Genomic DNA, 23,376 nt, shown 5'->3' with positions numbered 1-23,376 from the left:
GAAAGAAATTATGTTGATGAATGCTTGAAGCATCTTTCAAAATAGTCTTCTATGAATAACTAAAGAAGAATCATCTCTGGTGTGGATAGTATTAATTTAACTCCTGTTACAATAATTTCCCCCTTTTTTAAACTTTCCCGTTTTCTCCCCTTTAGCTGCAGTCAATTATTCAGAAAGTTATTACCTATATCTATGACTTTGCTCTGCTTTTTTCAGTGGTAAGTGATTTTCTGTTTAATAAATTTAAGAATGACTGTTTGGCATTTTTCCTGCAAGAGAATTTACCTTAACTGGGATATTTAGATTGTTTACAAGTTCACAGAATGCTAGGACTTTTTGTCAAGTACCTAAGTGCAGAAATATTTTGTGAGCTTTCTGCTGCTTTCCACTTAAGCACTTATTATTCCAATTCCAGTTTTCTATCCTTTTTTCATTAGGCTGTTAAATTCTCTAAGTTTGTTTGTTACTGTGGCATAAGTGACAATGAATGAAGATGAAATACCATTTATATGGATGAAATACCATTTATTTGTGTGTGTGTGTTACTATAATTGCTGATAGCTGTTTCTGTGTTATGACACATACTTATCATCCCCTCTCATAGCACTTGCACTTGGCCTTGGAACAAAGTGGAACTCAGGGAGGTCACAGACTCTGTATGAGGTAGAAAAATAGAAACAAAGACAGCAAGTGTATGTCACCATACAGAAACCATTTGTAGGGTAAAACTCAATACTGATGCTGTGAATTTGGGGTCAAGTCTTGTTCACAAATTGCTTGGATAATTCTGAGAAACTTACCCTCACTATATTCTTGAGATGATACAGAAATAAAGTATTTTAGTATATAAAACAACTAGACCCTTGTTTTTTGAAGGAAATTTGTGTATCTTAGCCCTTCTTAACTTGCTCTAGATAGATGTGAAATTGTTGATGATGTGTAGACTATTTTAGTTGTATATAATGTCTTACCTTTTTTTCCCATAGATATCTGAATTTGTGATGACCCTAAGCTGTTTGAAATATATGATTGCTTTTAAAAATAAAGTGCAACATTTGATTCAAACAGTTCTGTATTTTGTGTTCCCTTCTGCATCTCTGCAGTCAATAAATTGATACATCTTTCAGCCATCAGTCCTTTTCCATTAGTTCCACTTTTTCATCCTTTGAGATGAATTACTGTTTTAAAAACAGATGAAAATAGTTTTACCTAAATAGCTGTGCTTATAAAACTTATCCAAAATAAGTGTGTTGCTTATAACATACCTTATTTTACTTGTTTATGTATTTGTACTTTCAGGAGAAGTTCTTGCCGTTTCTGGACATGTTCCAGAAGGAGAGTGTGAGAGTGGAGGTTTGCAAGTGCATTATGGAATCTTTTATTAAGTAAGTGGAGAGTGTTAAAGTGAAATGCACTCTGGAGGCTCTGGGAAACTTACTGAAAGATGGTTAGGGAAGAGGTGGCAGTATATTGGCTATTTAATTTAAGAAGGTGTTGCAGGCTATGGGAGAGAAAAAAGAAAATGTGTCAGTTTTGTTAATCTATTGATGGACTGTTTGACTGTTCACAAAGAAAGCTGAAGTAATTATATTGATGCTGACTTGCTGAATTAACAGTTAACAGTTCTGGGTTAACTGTTAATTATGGAGCTTTTTTTTTTTTGTGTGTTGCCTTAGTTGGTTTATGCTATTTATTTCACATTCCTGTTGGTGTGACAGCACAGATTAGAGTATTGCTACAGTTGAAAATGAACTTAGAAAATGAAAATACATTCAACTGTTCTGAAAGTGAATCAGTCCTTTTCTTACCAATAGTTAACAAGTTTCTTGAAACATTTTTCTCATTTCCACCTTCCCTTGAGGTATTTATATTCACTGCTGAGCCCCCCAAGCATTCTCTCCCCTAGGGCACCTGGGGCCAGCTCTCTTGGCTTTACTGCCAAGAAATGAGAGATGCTGTGGCCCCTTAATCATCTTAGTGGAGCTGCTCTGCACATGTGCCTCTGTACCTAAACCTGACACTGATCCTTCCTGCCTGTCCCTGAGTAGCTGAGAAATTAAAATGTATCTTGGTAAATCCAGGATTGTTTTATTTTAATGTTCTTAGATTGCCTCAGTGTATCACATGTCCACCTTACTGTGTCCCTTAAGGAGTCAGAGTCTGTGCCTTGGCAATGCAAATGTGTATATTAAGATAATATTTCTTGGCTGACATTTATTGCAATTCTACCCTGGTTAACCATGTGATCATTGATGTTCATTGGTTCACTTTTGGAAGGATGAAAATTTGACAAGTAAGTCTCACAGATACATATACTTGGCAGAAAGACTTTTGAATGTGGAGTCTGATGAAGGAATAGAGATGGAAGCAAGTTTTGATATAGAAGAAAAGAATTGCTGAGCCAGTCTTACCCTTTGCCTCCTTGGTTATCCAGTATGTTAGTTAGAAGGGGTTTTTATGACTTAGAGCAAAGGATAAACCCACCTCAAACAAGAAGATGTTTTTACCAAGCAGAAAGATAGCACAGGCAAACAAGCCTGCTGATGTAGAAAAAAGGTCTCAGAATTTTCCACTGCAAGAAAACTGAAAAACAACTTCTAGCTTAAACTGTAATGTACTGACTTTTAGTGATTGAGGAACAGTAACATGAACATGGTAATTATAGCAGTTATGATAGGCTATAGATAATAGTTAAGGTATAGATTGGTTCTGCTGTATTAAGGTGCTCAGCAAAGAAAAGTATAAAATGCAATGTAACCAAAACTAAAGGATCTCCAGGCCTGCCTGCAGCTGGAGCTGGCAGCTGTGGGCACAGGCTCTGTCACCCACCACCCTGGACTGCTGAAATAAACTGCAATTTGGAGAGCCCCTGGAGTCCCACATCCCACATTTCAGCTCTTACAGCTCACAAATGAACTCAAAACCTATGCAGTGTCATACAGTGCTGGTGATTGAAATGATGCATTAAATGGGTGTCATTCCAGTCATTGTTTTCCATTTTGACACAGAGCAGGATTGTTGATCACTTTTTCTGCCACCCCTTGCAGGCACCAGCAGGAGCCGACGAAGGACCCCGTCATCCTCAACGCCCTGCTGCATGTCTGTAAGACAATGCACGACTCTGTGAAGTAAGATGAACTTCTCCTGAGCTCTCATTTATGCACAGTGAGGCTGCCTGATGTGGTTTCATGTTTCTGGGGCTGTTTGTTTCAAGGTGGATTAAGACATGAATCCAATTAGTGCTGAGGGAAGAGCTGTGCAGTGAAGTGGCAGCACGTACCATTTGCTCTTTAATTACTGCTGTATTTTGAATACTGAAGCAGAATTTTAAAAAGGAAGTAGCAGTGGTTTTGTAGCTTTCCAGTGAAGCAGAGACACTTTACAATCCAATCTTCAAAACACTTTGAGGGTGAAACCAATGTAATCTTTGAGTTCTAGTGAATAATAAGCTATTTCTGAGATTCAAATGAATGTGTAGCTACTGAAGCACAGATTGCCATACTCAATTACACCTTTTTGTGGGTCAGTGTTTTCAGCCATTACAAAGGGTGTGAAATCTTTAAAAAGATACCTGGAAGATCTCTAGGAACTTCAATAGGGGAAGCTAGAACTGAGAAGCTGTACAGCCATCTATATCTTTCCCCTAATTCCTCCTCTTCTATTTTGCCCTTGGCTTTGAGACCCAAGGTTGTTTGGGATCCCCTGTGCTCTGTTGCACCCTCACTGTTGTGCAGTGTGGTTTTGTAGGTAACCTGCAAAAATCATACCAAAATCTCTATCTGATTGAAAACAGAGCCAGCATCAGAATGCTGCAAATTCTAGCTCTCAAGAGGACAAACCTTTTTTTCCTTCTGGTTTGGGTTGAATTGTAAGGGCAGAGTCTCTTTTGCCACTCTCAGCCCAGAGCCTCTTTGTATGGCAGATGCTGCAAAGGAACTTAAAACTTTCTCATCCTCAATGGGCCATGAATGCAAGATTTATTGTCAATAAAGAGGTCAGATTTAGCATGTAATTCAAATTTATACCAGCTAGAGTGCTTTATTTTGGGCTAGAGTACCTTATTTGGCTGTATGTTGCACTAAAAGCCACTTCAGCCTTTAAATAGAACAATATATTGTACCTAAACCAGCTTATTAAAAAAAATAAAGCAGTTTATAGCAATTCCTCTGACACTTTGCCAAAACAATTTGATAGTTTACTAGGGCATTTAAAATCCCTTAAACCAGCAGTTCCTTGAGCTAAGAGGGTTGTACATCTCTTGGTAAATCATCCTAAATTCCAGTTATTTTTAAGTAACTCCTGCATCTGTTTTTGCATGCTGGTTGAGGAAACTCCCAGCCCATTGTGTGGGGCTGGCTGACCCCTGTAACAGCTGTTGGGGATAACAGCCTTTGGCTGGTAGGGGTCTGATCACAATTGAACTGGAAACCTATTACTGACCTGGAGATCTCATTACAAGCCTCCTGAGCCTTTCAGAGCCCATCAGTTGACTCTTTTGATTGGCAATGCACTAATGAGCTAATCATGCTGAGGTTTCCTTTCCTGCCTTACTGAATTTGTATAGTAAAACTATTGTTCTCTTCCCATCTGGTGTCTGAGCTGGAAATTGGTAACTGATACACTAAAGGTCAAAGCTGGAGCCAAGCATATAATAGTCAAGGGATTAAATTGTATTAATTAATTGTAATTTAACTTTTTGTTCATCCATTTTCAGTGAAACAGGTTTGACTGACTGGATTTTTATGTGATGTAAATTTGTTTCAAATCAGATTTTGGACTCTTGGTGTAGAATAGGTGTCTGTGGTAGTTTTGAAAAGAAACTCCTTTTTTACATATCAATTTAGTTCAGTTCTTACTAAAACATAAAGAAAACCAGCACTGTAGCAAGGTGAAGTTAATAATTTTTTTAAATTCTGAGGCAAGGTTAGTTAAAACAAAAAACCTTAAACAAAACAAACCCCAAATGAAAGAATAAACTAGTGTGTTTATTGTATTATACAGTGTATTATATTTAAAGGGTATTTCAAAAGCTTTATTCCTTAAATAGGATAACTTTCTCCTAAGAATAGACTTACTCATTTCTTTAGGTTTTTAGACTTAATTCTTACTCAGGTTCTTATGTTGCAGCACAAGACTGGACCATTTGTTTGCTACAATAAAAAACATCATTCCTTCTCCTCATGGCAAAGTCTGAGTTTTTTAGAAAATCTAAAGACTCTCAGCAATTCTTACTTTTTAAAAAATCTGTAATTTAGTTTGGTTCATGGCTGACTTGGTGATATTAATATAAAAATTAGTTTTATATAGAAAAATTTATAAAATATTATATATCATTTGAACCTTTATAGATAAATAGGATAAACAATATTCTAAAATTTACCAAATATTTTTTTTTCTAGTGCACTAACACTTGAGGATGAGAAAAGAATGTTAGCAGCTCTGATAAATGGATTCATAAAAATGGTGAGTGACAATTTTGTGTAAGTGTTGGGTGCACCTTAGAGCTGGGATTTTGGTGAGATGCCCATGAGGAGGTGCCTGTGTGGCTGAGACCACAGAAAACCACAGGCAGTGCATTTCAGTGAAATAACTGTGTCTGTGTTCAAAGAAATGTCACCCAGTGCTGAAGCTGACTGGGGCAAGATGAAAGTTTAAAGTACACATGTTGTTTATTTAATAGTATTCTCTGCTAGTTTTGTAAATCTCTTGTAAAACAGAGCAGGTATTCAAAAGTTAAACAGCAACTGAAGCATCAGAGAGGTCACTGCTTTATGTGAAGGAAGTTCCACTACTTGGCTCTAAGTTGAACCAATACCATCTTTCAAAAATATAAAATAAGTGTAATGTTTTGTTATTCTATCTTGTTTATCTCAATTTATAAATAAGACAATTTGTATCATTAAATTAGTAGTCCCAGGAGAACCCCAAGTATACTGTCTTGAAATTAATCTTTAATCCATCCCTCACTCTTGTTCCAGTAAATCTTTTGCTGATCTCTGTTGATTTTGAGATGTTAGGGTATTTTAGGGAGAATTTCTCAAGCTTTCTGTATTCTCTAACCACACTGTCAGTGCCTGGTTTTTCTTTCACACAGAGCTGTCAGGCTCTGTGCCTACTTGTCCTCTTTGTTCTTTGTTGCAGTTCTATGGATTTACTCTAGATGGTTGCTTTTTCTTCAGCTATAATAATTGCTAATTAATGTTCTAATATAGTCTTGCTTTATTAAGCTTTACATGCAGTATAATTTCCTTTAGGAGGATTTCTTGCATTGAAGAAAATTTGATGTGTCTTGATAGTCCTGGTTTGGGGGGAAAAAAATCCCATAGCAGCAAAATGACTATTTATGAATTTAAACCAGCACACATTAAGATGTGGAGGGAAAAGCAATTGTTACAGTCATCCCTACAGACAGTGTTTTTGGTGAAAAAATTTATATTTTTGGGTATTTTTTCTTGAGTCTAGGACTCAAGAATCAGCAATTGTACAAATAGAGGAAAAGCAAAGACAGTTGTCTGTAATGTGAGAAGCAATCCTTTGTTTTCTGGTGCAGTTGCTTTGGTCTTTCACTGTATGGATTAAATGTAAATTTTATTCTAATTTTGTAAAAAATTCTTTTGCATGTGACTTGAGAAATAATAAATAATGCAACCTTGACTTCTATTAGAAAAAAAAATTGCAATAGAATACATAAATGTGGACTGCCTGGAGACTGTTCCTCATGCTCTGCTTTTAATTGACAGCTGAGACACTCCAGCTGACAGCACTTGGGTGTTTTTAAATCTACAGGGGTGGAAGAGGGTTGTTCTCACACAAAGGTTGTTTTTTGACTTCTTTCCTGCCAGAATGCAAGGTTACAGGCTTTTGCCATACTACATAAGCATTGTATTAATTAACCAAACTCAAGGAAAACCTGCTTTTCTTACTGATGTTCTAATTAGGAAAAATGCTGTTTTCTGTTGAAGGCCCTTTATCAACTAGAAATCTGAGGAATCTGAATACAGATTCACAGATCTGTTTCTGTTTTTCTGAGGTTTTTTGTCTTGCTTTCTAAGCATGATCAAAACCAAGCCTTTGTTTCTCCTATAAAGAATCAAGAGTTCTGCTAGGTTTGAAAACACTTCACAAACAGGATTTAAATTTTGTTTTCTTGAAAAATACTCTATCTGTAAAGTAGACCATCCTGTGGAGTGTAGACAAAAAAACCCCAAATCCCCAAACCAGTAAAACTTTCATGTTTCCCTGAAGCTCAAGTACTGCTAACAGTTAAAAGAACAGAGATTCTCTGACTGCTGTCTGTTTTTGCTGCTGAGTTTTCTCCTTAGCAATTTATAGGGATTTTGACTTTTGAATATCTGCATGCAGTTTGACAGATATTTAAGGCTACAGTGGTAAAGTCTGGGCCTTTTTTCTCTTACAGGTTTCCTTTGGCCGTGACTTTGAACAACAGCTGAGTTTCTATGTTGAAGCCAGGTCAATGTTTTGCAATCTGGAGCCTGTTCTAGTCCAGCTGATTCATGTAAGCCACAGTTTATCTACATTTCCTTAATAAATAGGGATATATTTGCATTTCTCCCATTCCCTGCTCAGATTATTGGTCTATTGCAAAAGTATTTTAATCAGGTGTTTATAAAGTGAACTTTGATCTCATCTCTGGTTTTATCCCCTTAAACACTCTGAAGTTCTTGCTTGACAGGCATGCATGGTATCACTGCAACAAAGAAAATGAGCTTCCTTGCAAGAGCTTTCATGTATAATAAAATAAATGGCACTTTTGTGCATTCAGAATTTGGGTTGTCTCTTCTGTAATCCTCCATCTAGGAAAGATTAGACTGTGTCTGGCTGCAGATCCAGGCAGAGTCCTGCTGTGCTTGGGAAGGTTAATCTCTTCTCTGTACTGAGTCCCAGGTGTGCATTAGCTGCCTCTGAGTCCTTTGGAACATTGTATCTTCCCTTGAATCCTTTTGTTATTTTGGTTTATGTTTTTTTTAATCTGTGTTAGCTAGAAATTGTGATTGTTATGCTAGCAGGGAGATGACATCACTATAGCTGGGAAGGAAATGCAAAGCCAAAGGCTTGAATAAAACAAGTCTACTTTCACAAATTGAGTTATATTTGCTTTAAGGAAGTCACTAAAATTCTCCCAATAAAAATTACAGTGGGGACACACTGTAACAGGGTTCCTTTGGACACTGGCTGTTCTCTAAATGCATGCAGTAAAACATGCAGGTTGTTGTTTGCCACTGAGGCTGGCCATTTTCTTAATGGTTTGCTTTTGTTTTGTGTGTGTAGTCTGTGAACCAGCTAGCAATGGAAACCAGAAGGGTGATGAAAGGAAATCATTCCAGGAAGACTGCTGCATTTGTCAGGGTAGGTCTGACTAATAAACTCTGAGCCTGCTTTCTTTGCAGATAATGCTGTCTGCTGCCACCTAAGTTTATCATGTTTGCAAAACCACTATGTTAGTATTTTCTGACAGTGTTTGTAGTCCCATTTTCTCTTGTTAAGAGCAGTCTTTCCTCTCTAAAGCCAAATGTTGCTGTTTAAGGAAAAAAAACTCCAAACCATCTAATAGCAGCTTTGCATTGAAAAGAGCAAGATTGACTCCCTCTCCAAAGGAAGGTTCACCAGAGAGGTGTTTGTGTGAATTCTGGAAATCTCAGCTTTTCAAATTATTTTTGAAATAAAATACAAAATTTCTATGTAACTCGGTCACAGAGAGAATGGGAGATGAATATATAAAATATATTCAAACTTGTGTCTCATAATATCAGTGCTCATATGCTGAAATCAGGATTTGAATTTCAAATAAGGAGCTCCTTTCAGCTTTAGTGCCTCTCAGTCTATATGGAGATGGTCAAATGTGCTTTGAACTGTGCACAGGATATCCAGATTGCTTGTGTTCCCTTCTTCTAACCTGAAATGTGCAACCAAGATGTGTCCATCTGCAGGTCCTGGCAGCTGTGTGCTGTCCTGGGCAGAGGCTGGGCTGGCACTGGGCAGCTTCTCTCTGCCTGGGGCTCCTGCTCTGGCCAGGGCTTTGGGCTTTGTGCTGTGCCCACAGCTCTGCTGCTGCAGCATCTGGTCTCATCTGCTTCCTCCCTGTAGAGCCAGGCACCTGCTCTGACCACTTTGGCACATGGCTTCTCCTGAGGACACTAATCTCCTTTTCTAGTCAGCTTTTGGTCTTGAGCTGCAAGGAGAGAGGAACTCTTTGAGCTACAGTCATAGAGAGTCAGCTTGGAGTTTATCTACTAATAGCAACAATTTAAAAAAATATAATTATTGCAATACTCATTAGAAATTTAAAATTGCTGATTTTGGGCTTCACATAATATTTGCTTTGTATTGAAATTCTTTCCCAAAACTGATGTACAGATTTTGATTCCTAATTGTGTATTAAATCAGTAAAGATTGTTATAACTCTGAGATAGGAATTTTATTCAACTTTTTTGCATTTACTTTAGGCTTGTGTTGCCTTCTGCTTCATCACAATTCCATCTCTGAGCAGTATCTTCACACGTCTCAATCTGTATCTACACTCTGGACAGGTTGCTCTGGCAAATCAGTGCCTTTCACAAGGTAAGGCATCAATTTGGTTACTTAAAGGTTCTCTTATTTCAGAAACATTTCTAACTGAATAATTACTTGGTTGATATCCTCAGTCATATGTGTATTTATGATGCAATTAAAATCCAGCTCTGTTTCTAACCCTGTTAAAGCAAAACCTTGTCACATTAAAGCAGCTCTTCAATGTGATCTCAGCAGCCAGGACAGCTGACTGCAGCTGACACAGTCCTGGCCATGAGGTAGGTTGTCCTAAATCACTTAGGAATTATGGAAAGCTTTTCTCCTGCATAATTATGCAAGCACTCTAATCACAAATAATGTGATTTATTATAACTGAAAAAAGAAATAAAAACATCTGTGTAGTAGTTCACAGACTGACAAATTCACCAATGAGCTGGGAAAGAATTCCAGGTTAGGTCAGTGACAGCAGAAACTTGCTATCAAAGCACCTGCTTGACAAATGCTTAGCCAGGAAAATGTGCCACTATATCAGAGTGAAACAATGGTGTAATATCAGATCACATGAAGACTGAAAAATATACTTTCTTTTTTTGGATCTGAATTATTGATTGAAATGCACCTGAGCACATTTTCAGCCATCCTGTTAAGTAATAGTTGATTCTGACAAAAAAGCGATTTGGGGAAAGGAATGGGAGCTATTCTGGCATCAGAATGAACATTAAATCTGTATCACCATTTAATATGATCTCATTCATGTTACAAATGGAAGTCAGTTATCTATTCCAAGAGTCTTTATATACTTTTAACTGCTTGCAGTATTTTTCTTTTCCTTTTTGAAGTGATGTCATTCTACTTTGTTTTGCACTTTTAATCCTGACTTTAAATGTCTGCTCTCCAATAGTAAATGCTTTTCCTTTACATGTTTCCAGTGGAGCTGTGAGAGTAATAAATTGGATTACTCTGCAACATCTTTTGTTGTGGCTGTTAATTCTTTGTGTTAGCTCTGTGCTTCTTCACGAGAGCTTGTTTGCCCAGCTCTGCATTTACCAGCAAGTTCCAGCTGCACAAACAAGCTGACTTGGGATGCTGATTAAGACTTTTAGTGCATGGTGACTGTGGTATTTCTTTGTTTTGAATCTGATGTTGCCCATACAGCAAAGCAGAGGGATTTAGAGTAAAGCTGACTGTTGTGTCCAAGTTTGTTGTGCAAATAAAGGATCTGCAAAGTCTGTTGTTGTGCCATTAGCACTGTGCAGTTGCTTTCAGAGTTTACATAAAATGGGCTCACCTTTTCTCTCTGTGATGTTTTATTTAATTGACCAGCTTACCTTATGCTGTATGTCAATTTTCATTATTGTTGGTGTGTTGCAAAGCTTCTCTTATTGGAAGCAAATCCAAAGCAGTTTTCTGTAATATTTGGTCTTTGAGAATTATTCCCTGACCATGTTGGGACCCATTCTGTAATTTAATATCTTTCGATTTATAAACTGCTTTTCCACTATTTTTGTGATCCAGTTCTTCTCTGAGTGAGACTCCTGGGCCCCAACAATTGTCCAGATATTTCAGTGTGAGTGTTTACAAATGTGCTGTTGTCTGACACATGAATATAGTGCACTCACTAAACAATTTACAGGAACCCCATCCTGAAATCTTCTAAGGGAGCAGATATATGCAAAATATTATGGACTCAGTCTCTAAAATACATGTTCATTAACCACACTCTCCTGAATTTTAGACCCATGAGCTAGGGAGGGGAGCATTTGCTCCATCTCTGTTTTTGTTAAAATGAAGCAAGAGCAAAACTGATGTTCAGTAGCTCACTTCATTTACCAAGGTTTTATAGTTAATCACTTTTCTGCTCCCCTTGCAAAGCTATTTTGGGTATAATTTGTACTCAGAGACATGTCACTTGCGTGAGTAATTTAGCATGTGTTAAACAGAAACTGTCTTGGGACATTTTTTGTGAACTGTCTTTCCATATGTTGGTGCACTGAAGTCACATAATATGTCCTTGAAAGTCACTTTTCACTCAATTTAATCTGTATCTCAACTGAATGAGTAAGAAGTAAGAAGTACTGATTAATTCATAACAGGAAATTTCACTCCAGTCAGTTAACTGGTGCCAATTAGACTCTGATCTACTAAAACCAATGCAGCATGAAGGGAAGATTTAGGAGTGTGCCATTAATGATAGCATTAGGCCAGGAAGGGAAACTGTGCCTTGTCTGTAACCTTTCTTTCATGCTGATTTGAATTAGTTTAATTGGTTTAAAATTGTGAAGAGAAATAAAGCTGAAAGGTAATGTACCTGATCTGATAGCTCAGTCAGCAGTGGTGCATGCATGAGCTTTGTGCATGCATTTCCTCCTTGAAGATTCCAGCTGCTGTTTGTAGCAGGGTAAAGTCTTGGATTTTCTCAATTTTAAGTTTCTACAGGGAGTTCAGCTGTTTATGAGTTGACTTTTCACTTAAACACATAACAAAATTGAGTTCCACAACTTCTGCTGGCAATAGGAAGAGTTCTCTAAATTGCCAATGTATCTGTCTTGAAAAAGAAGTATGTGCAGGTCATAACAAAAAAATGGATTTATGAGTCTGAGGATTGCTTTGATAAACTATCAGCAATTGGAGAGCCACAGCTAATCTGCTCATGGGTGGATAAGTTTGGGGTTTGCCTCATTCCCAGTTTCAAGGGGCAGCAGTGGTAGCCATCAGTCCTTGTGTCTCACTGCTCCCATTTCCTCTGTCCCAGCCTTGCTTCCTTGGATTTCCCACACTGTTAATGAAATCAAGTGTTTGGACTCATCAAATACTTCAGTATTAGAAAATTGTAATTTTTTGTGGAATAGATTTTCTTTAAGACAATGAATTGAGTCAGAAGTGTAAGTTTATAGGCTCATGAAACTCCAGCAGTGATACACTGATGGATGTCTGTCTGGGAATGTTCAGAATGGATTAAAAATGACTGTTGTGTCTTTCATCTCCAGATCCCAAGACCTGCTTTAAATGAAATGAATCTGTAATTATGTTTAAAATGTTTTAGGTGAATTTGCCCTGGATGCATAGTTTGTACCTCTGGAGAGCCTATTAAGAGCCCACCTTTGAAAGGAAGATGCTAGATTTTACAGAGATGAGCTTTTCATTTCTCTTAGCTGAGCCACTGAGCACTGCATGCTGCCAGCAGGAATGATAAATTCTCATTGGTCATGCTTTCTGTCATGGGGCTGCTTGGACTAAATTGAGATTAAATGCATGCTCCATTGTGTCACTCTTCTGGACTTCTGAGACATAGGTAGGATTTTCATTGCACACATTTCCTCTCTGTGGAAATGCTGCTTTTGTCTGTCAAAAAAAAAAAGAGACAGCATGAGTTTTTAATGTTTGGTCACAGCATTCAGCAGGTGGTAGAGATGACATAACTTTATGGTAACGTGTGTTAAACAGCATTTTTGTTTTAAAGGCTGTGAAATCTTTGCCTCATTTGAGAAATAACATGCTGAGTGAATAAGGTAATTCAACTGATTCAGTCTGACTGATTTCACTGGGATATTGTCAAACATTAAACTTTATAAAAATGGAGAGTCTGTCCCTCAGATCAACTGCTGCAGACCTTTTTGCTGAGCAAATGCAGATTTTAGTTCTTAAGCATATAGTGCTTAATGCACTTCTAGTTATTTGTTTTGTTTTCCAGTTGTGGCTAAACACAGTTACACCTAGGAGATTGGAAAGTAATTTCATTTCTGTTGCAGAAAATGTTACTTTTCCATGAGTATTCTCTAAATGCTTCAGTCACACCCTGGAGAAAGTATGGTATGAAATACCTAATAAGTAATTTTAAATCATAGTCCAATCATGGTTTAGAGTATTTTCTAAATACCATTAGATAAAGTTTTTAGTATTTCTTCTTAATCTCCTGAAATCTTTATAGATCTGAAGACTATAAATAGAGAGAATTTGAGATGATGAATTTAGAGAAATAGGAACATGAGGAGATTTTCCTCATTACAGATACTAGGATTCTTGGTTTATGTTTCGCTGGTGAGAATGGTATATGGTGACTCTGTTATCTTTTTAAATACTGCTTTCCTTGAAGGCAGTAAAAGAGCTTTGGGAAAAGCATGATGTCATGTTGTTTTCCTTTCTAGCAATGCTGAGTATTGCTTCCTTTGGACACAGCTGTGACCTCTTCTGTTACCTGGGACTTCCACAGCTGGAGGCCTCTCCCATTCCCTGAGCTTTTTCTTGTTCCTCTCTTTATCCCAGCCAGTCACTTTTCTGTGTGATGTGAGAGAGGTGACATCTCTGTCTCTGGAAGCTTTTCAGGCTAGAACTTTATATCAGTTTGTCAGTTCTTCAAGTCTGTCTAGACCATGACCTGTTTTTGAAAGTGTCTTGTAGCATCTCCTAGGGAAACAATAATGTAGAATGATGCTTCTTGGCTTTCAGGTGCAGGTGATTTAATACATACTTCAACAAAGCTTGTACCAGACCGTGGTATTTAATAAAATAGATGGACCAGTCCTTGGGAATTTAATATTTTTAATAAATTTTTACTTTTTGGTCTTTGTAACTTCATGGGATGATGAGTTCCACAGTGACCTGCTACTTGGAAGTCTAATGTTTAGGATTCATTTAATAAATGTTAAGTGAGTGGCTCAGAGCATGCAGCTGATCTGCTGGAGCAGAATTCAGCCACTCCTGATTCATTTTCTTCTTGCTGTCCATGAGATAATGCAGTCTGCAAGGTCCTGAAGAAGTTGTTGTCAGTATTGCTTTTTCTAATAAGGAAACAGTTCCATGCCCTAGCACTTCTATCTTTTTGTGCTTTTGGAAATGGGAAGATTGGAACTAGATTAGATTATTCCAGGTATAAATGCCCAACAGCAATCTAAATGATACAATGGCACCTCAGTTTTCCATTACTCTCCTGGTGATTCTTATAATTGCCTTGCCTTTCAACAGCTGTTTAGGATGTAGTTTTCAGGAAACCATCTATAATGACTCAAAAATCCTTCATGAGTGTAAATAGCCTATTTAGAGCTTTCTTTCTATAGTTGTAGCAAGGGCTGTTTCTTTCCCCACATACCATACTAATATTAGAGTTCATCTGCTGCTTTATTGCTCAGAATCATGACATCCATCAGTGATGCTTTGCAGTCACGTTCCAGACCAGTCTGCAGACATTGTCACCTCCCAGCTCCCCTTCAGGACATGTCTCTGCAAAACCTTAAGGAATGCAGAAGTTATTTTGCTCCACTGAAAACTTTTTCTTCCCTCTCCTTCCCCCATCCACCCCACCCTTTATTAAGTTATGTACCCTCATGAGGACCTTTTTCCTTATCTTCTTTCTTCTTAGTTGTTTGAAGAGCCATTTCTATAAGGATAAATATTAAAAGAGGATTTTTTAAAATCTAAGTATTTATAAAGGGAATTACTTTTAAACACAGTCTTCCTGATACTTTTTATCTGCAGCTAATTCATAGCATGAATGAACATAGTACATTCCAGCTCACCAAGAAGCAGTGCATTCATTTTCTAATTTCAAGTTTTTTCCTTCAAAGAATTCTTGGTTGTTTCTGGATTGGAAGTGATGTGTAGAGGTCGTTAAGATGAAGAATATTCAGCAGTAGTTCAAGGGAAAACCACATTTTAACAATGTGGCAGAACTCTCACAGTGACCCCACCAATGTGAGAAGAAGGAGATTCAAATGTCTACAATGCTTGGTTGTCAAAACAGCAATGGATTAATTTATTTAACAGAAAAAATAGAATAACAAAACCCCACACTTGCTTCCCAATAATTTTTTGCACTGGAGTACAAGCTTCATTAAATTTCCAACATCTGTTGGACATGGAAGCAAAATCTTCAGAGTATTAAATTAGGTTTGACAGTGCTGTAAGACAGGGAAGTGGTGTGGAATGCAGAAGATGTGCATGGTCCCTGCTTTTGTCCTTTGGGGGGACTTAGCCTGGTGTAATTGTAGCTGTGACTAAAAATACTTTGGGTAGGTATGTTCAGCTCTCTCCCTTTTGCTCTTTGAAGGTGGACTTAAGGAGTTTAATTGTTTTCCCATCTGACTTTGTTCCTTCTTATTTTTGCCTGCCTGAAGTCTTGAATTTGTGCAGTTTAATTAGCTATCAGAGATACAGAAAATGCAATGCAAGCTGAATATTTATATATATAAATATATGGAGGTACATATAGTTGTGTGTAGGTATAATTAAACATGTACATGTGCCATAGTGAATATTGTCAATAACAGAACATTCAACACCAATTTCACTTGTTTTTTCTTCTGTAGGAGGCAAATTCTGAAGTGCTGACTTGGATATCCAGGACTGTTAGTTTCTGTAGCCTGAAGGTCAGCATGTATGCTTGGGGGAAAGATTTATGGGATTATGGTCAAGCAGAATGAAGGAGCTGCTGTGAAAGGATAAATGTAGTGAAGCATGAAGTATGATATGTTCAGAGCACTGCACAAGATATTAACAGCAGCTGGGGAAGGCTCCATCATGGTGATTTGTTGTAATGCACAGGCTGCTCTCCCCTCATCCACTTTACAGTGGTTCACTTAAGAAGCAGTATTGTACTTTAGGCAGATAAGAAAACAGCATCCTTCATCAAAAGAAACCTTTTTTATCTTCTTTTTGGTTTTTCAATCAAGAACATAAGATTGTTGTGGTTTTCAGTGCTTTTAATGTGGTTCCTTATATCTTTTGGAAGCAAGGAAAAGTGATGTATGGTTTTGTTTTAAAACATCTCTACAGTGATAGTTTTAAAAATTTTCTTTTAAAGATACAGAGAAACCATCATTGCATAACCTCATAATTAATGTAACTCAGAATTAAATACTGATGCTCATTTCATACTTGAAAAAACAGCATGTCTGTGACAACCTTTCTAGTGAGCCTTTTCTCCAAACTCAGAGCATGTACTGGATTCTCTGACACCTCTCTGCCAGGATGGTAATGTTTAGAGGACAGGTCATTTTCTGCAGTCTGCAATAAAAACCTTTGCATTGATATGCATTTATTTTTGTTCTTATGAAGCACATATATCTTGGATAAATGTGCTTTTAGTGTTCCAGCATGAAATGGTTAGCACACATTGGCAGGGCTTCCTGCAAAATGAACACATTCTCCTTTGCCAGTTCTGGCTGTACCAGCAGGAAGAGTAAATTGAATCAATTTCAGGTTTTCAAATTGAAGATAAGAGGTTTTGGGTTTGCACTATGGCAGAAGTTTAGAGGAGAATGAAGGATTGTGATTGCTGGGGGAGCAGGCAGTAAATCAGGGTGAGGCACTTTGCAGCTCTTTTTCACCGTGGATGCTGATTGCTGCACAGGTCATTCTCGTCCTGTTATGAAATAACTTCAGCAGGCAGGAGCATTCCCTGCACAGACATGGGTACTTTGGTATGCAGACTGTTCTCTAAGGCACATTTTTTCATCTGTCTGGTCACATGTTTTTATTGTAGGGTGATGTGGGACATGCACTTTTATTTTTTTCTGCTGAGACAACTGTGGAAGTGACAGCAACTCATTTACTTGTGCTAGAATGAACATCTGCTGCTGCCTTCCTTCCTCAAATAAAGCAAAGAAAGATTACTTACCTTCATTTGGGTTGGCTGTCTAAACTTATAAGTTGTTTGAAATAAACCTTCTTTCACCTCCAAACAAATGTGCAGAATAAAAGGAAGGACAGTGTTTGATGGTAGGGGTCTGTGTTGTGAGCACTAAAAAGTCCTTGAGCACTTGTGTGCTGAAAAAACAAGAGTGAGAAGAACTACAGTTTTTCCAAAGCACATGTTTCTCTGGTATTCCTCATAAGCTTAAATTAGACATCACTTGGTACTATATTTAGCAAATTTCCTTGGAGTCTCAAATGAATTTTTCCAGAGCAAGCTGTGCTCCTGGAAATGCCCATGCCTGCCTGTGAGTGGTATCTCCATCCCAGCCATGTAACACTCTTGGCTTTCACCAAGAATTCTCCTTTTGCTTTTGATAAAAGCTGATTACATGGCCTGGGTCTCTGTTCCTCTAAAATAAAGACACAATATTAATTCTGAAGAATCCTTTGAAGTATATAGCTCAACAACTTGAGTGGGATGTGGATACTTGGATATTCTGAAATGTTGCCAAGAAAGTGCAAAACAATGTTGCTGGAAGAAATTTTTTTGTGAACTCAGCATATATAGGAGTGCAAGAGGGAAAATATTGTTGCATTTAATTTGTGAATATTAATCAACTGAGGAATAGATGTTCTAGTGTTTGGCATTTATGTTTTTTTAAGATTAGAGACATAATAAAGAGTTATGAAAAACCTCTTAACAGCTATTTTGCCAAGGCTGTAATGTTGGATAGTTTCTCTAGTTCCTGTACTGCGATTCTTGGAAAATATTCTTTCATCTAGGTAACCAGCAATACCCCAGGTTCTGGTACTATATCAATATTTTACTTTTAGGGATTATGATTAATTAGAAATATGAAGTTGTTGGTACTTCCTTAGAACTTAACATCCTTTTGTGAATGAATTGGTGAGCAAGATAGCATGAACCTTTTCCCCCACTTTGGATTCCCCATTCTTTTGGCATAATTATTTCTTTGCTAAGTCAGTTTTGAATCCTGTGCTAATTTCTTATTATATATGCTATGCATATGAAATGGTGATGTCTCCATGTTATGCAAAGGAGAAGAGTTATACTTTCAGAAGTTTTGAGTGATGTGGGAACTTCCTTTGGAGAAACAGCACCATTCAAATTAACAGATTTCTCAAGAATCAAACCACTGCTGAGTCTTGGGTTTCTTTGCAGCTCAGCACGTTAATTTTCTGTAATTTCTTTGAATTTTGAAACAAATTCAAAGCAACCATTGGGTTACAGGCATGGCTGCCATCACAGCTGGAGTGATATAACAGCAACCCTATTTTTATTTTGTAGCTGATGCTTTTTTCAAAGCTGCAGTGAGCCTTGTTCCTGAAGTGCCAAAAATGATCAGTGTAGATGGAAAGATGCGACCTTCTGATGCCTTCCTCCTGGAATTCCTGTGTAATTTCTTTTCCACATTATTGGTTGTTCCGGTAAGTGGAGTGTGTATGAGTAGCACACAGGTTACTATAGACTATTCTGACTTTCCTGGTTAAAAATTTAGAATAGATTGGACGTCTGGAGTGGGAAATGCAGGGATTAGTGTTCTGTGACAAGATGAACTGTTCTGCAGAATCATTCACCCCAATGCAAAATGAGGAGGCAGAATAACTGTGTGGAGGTGGAGCACTGCACTCTCAGCAACACCTCTCACTAGAAGTGGATTTGGGGTAGAGTGAAATCTCACCATCATTTAATTGTGTAAACATAATTTACTGGTTTATTAGCTAAGTATTCAAAAAACTCTAATGCATGAGGAGGGGAAGAATATAGAGCTGTAGTTCCTATTAGTTTCAGTTACTTTGGTATAGGTTGCTTAACCATTGGAGTGAAAACAATAATTAGAATATGTGTTTTGGCATAACCTTCCTCTTCTGATGAATATTTCACAAAGTACTACCATTCTACACCCTTCCAGTTTTTAACTAACTGTCAAATTTAGAGAGAAATGTAATTTTCTCTCCAATATTTTCAGCTATATCTAAAAGATGAGGGGAAATAGTAAATTACCTGTATATTCATTTGTTCTTGGAGAGAGTGGGTTTTTCCTCCTCACTGAAACCTCCCTTATGGTTTTCTCCTTCCTTTTTCCTTTGCCTATTTGGTGAAGCAGCACTCAGTGTGGTGCTGTTCACATCCTTGCTGTCAGAGCTGTTGCAGTGGCAGGGATGTCCCCTGTTCAGACACGTGGAGGGAAGGGGAAGCTGTCCCTGGGATGTCACTGCTGTCCCTGGCTGCAGGGGAAGGCTGGAGGGAAGGCTGTGCAGTGACTGGGATCATTGGCAGGTGATGGAAGGAGGGACTGAAACAACCTCTCAGATTCACTAATGAAAAATAACTTGCAACAAGATGCCAGCATTCAGAAATTAGCTTCCCTAACTCTGTTCCCTGTTTACAGAAGATCAAAAGAAGTGTCCCCAGTGGGCTGTGATTTGTCCTGTGTGTCTTGGTGCCACTGCTCCAACTGCCAGCTGGAATCAGCCTGGTGCAGTATTTAAGCTGCTTGTAAAAACTCCCAGCTTATGTAAAGCAGAATCTTTCTTTTCATTTCATATGAAAAGATTGTTGATTGTCTGTAACTGACTTCCCAGTGTAGGAGTTCTTCTGAAACTCATAATTATATGAGTAATACACTACAGCTTACTGATACCATTTTAATAATGAAATCTACCCACTGTTTAATTTTAGAGGCTTAGCTGTTAAGAAGCTGACAATTAATTTTGTACTGCTCCCCCATGACTCCAAAACAAAGCATTTCAAAGTTTGTCTGTGGAGGCTGCCTGGATCATGTTCTGCTTATGGGTCAAATGGGCATTTTAGATGGAAACTGGAAAAAAATTCAAAGGCTTTGCAGGAAGCACACTTAAGAAAAGTAGCTGTCAGCTTTAATTATATTGTAGGTCTGCTTTTATAGAGCTCAAACTGTGACTCTCCAGCACTGAATGATTGCAAATAATCCTATTTCTGTTTTGGGGTTGTGCTGTTGGTTTTGACCTGTCTTTTTTCTCCTCTGTAGGACCATCCAGAACAGGGAGTGTTGTTCCTTGTGCGAGGATTACTGAATGTGATCCAGGATTACACTTGGGAGGATAACAGTGATGACAAAGTCAGGATTTATACCAATGTTTTGCATCTGCTGTCTGCAATGACTCAAGAAGCATTTATCTACCATGTAGATAAAGGTAATACCTAAGGGGGTTCTGGCTCCTTGCATTCCACCAGGGCTTTTGTAGTATTATCTTATTAGCATAGCCAGTTAATGAAGATCAGTGGTAATCAGTCTCACAGGATGGATTATTTTTCTATCCAGTTCCAGGTATTGTAACTTAGAATAATCCAGGAGTTGGCTTCTGGACAGGTGCAGTCTGTTCTTAAAAGTGGATCTGTGCAGAGTGGGTTACTTAGTTTGCTTCTGGTGGTGTTGGTGCAAATGCTTATAAATGTGAGCTTTTCAAGTAAAGATTATGCCTATGAAGGGTTTTATTTAAGTCTAAAGCATCAACTTGATTTATACTCATCGTTGGTGTTTCATCCACATTTATTAACAACTCCAGTTTTCAGAATGTAAAGCTAGTCTTCATTATTTAAATGATGTATTTGCTGATTTGAAGGCAGGCTTTGAGTTCTGGAAATTGCAGTAACTTACAAAAATATTCAGAATAGCTAGAAAATTCTAAAGATTTTACATTTTGAAAAATAGCTGTCATCTTCTTTTGTAATAATTTTTGGAATATTTTGATATACGCTCTAAAATTTGCATATTTTCCTTCTGATTATAGATGACTAAATTAAGGGAGAGTAATAAATAAAAATCCTTTAAAGCATCCTGAAGAGTAATGAGTCAGAGAGGCCAAGATGGTTTGACTTTTTCTTTGTTGCACAGACTTGCACAGAGGGGAAGGCTGGAAGGTGTTGTGCAGTTCTGGTGAATAGTCTGTCAGATTTACCACCCATGCCAAACACCTCTTGCAGTTATTGCACAGAAAACAGCTCTCAGTGGAAGTGCTACTCTGTAGTAAATCTGTAGTAAATCTGCTGTTCAGATTCTGTAAGGAAGTGTGCTTTAGCTTTTTCTTTCACTCCATTTTCTAGATGACCAAAATAGCTGCATAATCCCAAGATGAGAAGTCTAAATAAATTAGATTTTAATGGAGAGAAGCATGGAAATATAAATTAGTAATTTTTCCCCCTGTAGTAGGGGCAGTGGGAGTTTTTTCCAGGTGGGCCTTGTACCTTAGCTTATTGAAATGAAGTTTACTTGGAAACAGGGGATTATCTTTCATCTTTTCTGCTTTCTGATTTACCTAGAATTAAACCTAAAAATTTCTTTTTACCCTACTTCTTAATAGAACATAAATAAATTAGGGCAAAAGACATGTTTAAAATCACAATTATAGAAGCTGTAAAAACGTGAGCTCTTTCCTTCCTAAGAATCCTTTAAGGTCTTTGAAACTAAAAATACACTTCTTGAATTTCTATCCATCACTTTGAGGTAATCATGGGTTTATTTTAAGGGGGGAAAAAAGGCAGTTTCTTTTGAAAATCTGTTAATTTTTACTAAATAAAACACAAATTGTTTGGCCCACTGCTGCTGCCATTGTAGATGATGGCCATGCTCTTCTGAAGTGATGGAAGCAGGGAGTCTGTCTCTGTGGAAAACGTGAAAATTGACAGGATATGTTGCTTAACATTGAGTCTAGGAGATATTTTTGAGCTTTGCTGCATCCAGAAATACAGGGTTGGCTTTAAGCTAAAAGATTCTTCTGAGAGTTTTGCTCTTCAAATCAAAAGGACATAGTAGGCAACCAAGTGGTAGGCACTTAAAAGACAGTTCTGTGTGTGTTTCATGGAGGAGGGTCATTTTATGACTGCCAGATGTGGTCTTCTATCAATATGTGATGTTTGCATATCAAATAAATGTACAGCTCTTTAGCCAGACCTAAGGTTGAATTCATCTCTGCAGTTGATTCCAATGATGCTCTCTATGGTGGAGACTCCAAGTTCCTGGCTGAAATTAATAAACTGAGTGAGACAGTGGTGTCACAGATCCTGGATCACCTGAAAACCCTGGGAAAGGAGGAGGTATGTTCTTACTCTGCTTGAGTCAGTACAAAACCAAAAGTAGTTTGGGGTTGAAGAAACAGAACAGCTTTGACCAGGACTTGGTCTTTTCAAAAGCTTCAGGAACCTCATAACCAAAGGAAATTGGGTATTTTAACTTGTTTAGAAAGTGAGACCATCACATAGGCAGGCTTGTGGTGGACACCTAATGATGTCCAATTCTGTAATGAGCAAAGTGAAAATTCACAGTCTATTAGTGGGGAAAATACAATGAAAGCCAGCTATAATTATAAAAGTTTCAGATCCCAGGCACTGAGATGATGTCAGGAGAGAGGTACAGAGGGAGGAAATAGTTGTTTTGTCTTTACCCTGACTTTAGTATATTTGTTAAATATAAAATAAAGAAATCTCTAGGCAGCTTATTGGATTTCTTGATTGGAATTCAGAGGCTCTGAGGGATCAAATCTAGCTTCATGGATTGGATGTGAAAGGCAGGTGACTGATGTTTGCTGAAATAATGAGAACTCAGTGTTCTGTTAATGTACCTGTTTCTGAGAAGGGACAGCTCCCAGGCAGCCCTTACTGGATGGCTGCTATTGATAGAAACCCTGTGGCTGCTGGCCTGGCATGGGAGGGCAGGGTGTGATGGATTGGATGGAATTTTTTAGATGGGCTATTTGCACAGTAGCCCAGAGTGTTTGCCAATACAGAATGTGTTAAGTGATACATATTGGGAGGACACTGTGCTAAGTTTAGCCTTTTCTCTGCTTTTGCTATCCTGTTTGTCCTTCCTTGAGCAATAGATGGAACATGAAAATACCCTTTGCTCAAATCCTGTGCATCATTGTACACATCACCTCAGGGAACAGCAGTTCTTTTTCAGAACAGCAGCAGCAGAAACATCCCTTCCAGCACAGCTAAGAATGCCCCATGTTCTAGGGCTTGGAAGGAAATTTAAACAGTTTTCAGGAATGTGGTTATATATTAGAGATTTTTTTGCAAGTGACTCCTGTATGGAATTTGTGGGTAGGAATGTTTGTAGGGCTTGAAATCCATGGTTTCTAAAAGGCCTTTTTTATTTTTTTTTTTTTTTTCTCCTTTCAAGCATGCTTTGAGTAGGGAGACCCTGTGTTAGTTCACTG

At 37.8% G+C, this 23,376-nt stretch overlaps 1 protein-coding gene across 1 annotated transcript in view; it reads left to right on the top strand.

The window, feature by feature from the left end:
• The window catches only part of VPS35L (VPS35 endosomal protein sorting factor like), a 41,885-nt gene that overhangs the window by 15,908 nt on the left and 2,601 nt on the right, over positions 1-23,376 (top strand). Inside the window, exons 20-29 of the mRNA XM_063171920.1 lie at positions 156-218; positions 1,300-1,385; positions 3,048-3,128; positions 5,400-5,463; positions 7,418-7,516; positions 8,290-8,367; positions 9,465-9,579; positions 18,467-18,606; positions 20,190-20,355; positions 22,137-22,255. Of these exons, the coding sequence (XP_063027990.1) occupies positions 156-218; positions 1,300-1,385; positions 3,048-3,128; positions 5,400-5,463; positions 7,418-7,516; positions 8,290-8,367; positions 9,465-9,579; positions 18,467-18,606; positions 20,190-20,355; positions 22,137-22,255 (1,011 nt within the window). The remainder of the gene's footprint in view (positions 1-155; positions 219-1,299; positions 1,386-3,047; positions 3,129-5,399; positions 5,464-7,417; positions 7,517-8,289; positions 8,368-9,464; positions 9,580-18,466; positions 18,607-20,189; positions 20,356-22,136; positions 22,256-23,376) is intronic.

The sequence above is a fragment of the Melospiza melodia genome, chromosome 18 (genome assembly GCF_035770615.1).
Source record: "Melospiza melodia melodia isolate bMelMel2 chromosome 18, bMelMel2.pri, whole genome shotgun sequence".
NCBI classification, from domain to species: Eukaryota; Metazoa; Chordata; class Aves; order Passeriformes; family Passerellidae; genus Melospiza; species Melospiza melodia.
The sequence above is the reverse complement of the archived record's forward strand: the minus strand, read 5'-3'. Positions and strand labels throughout refer to the sequence as shown.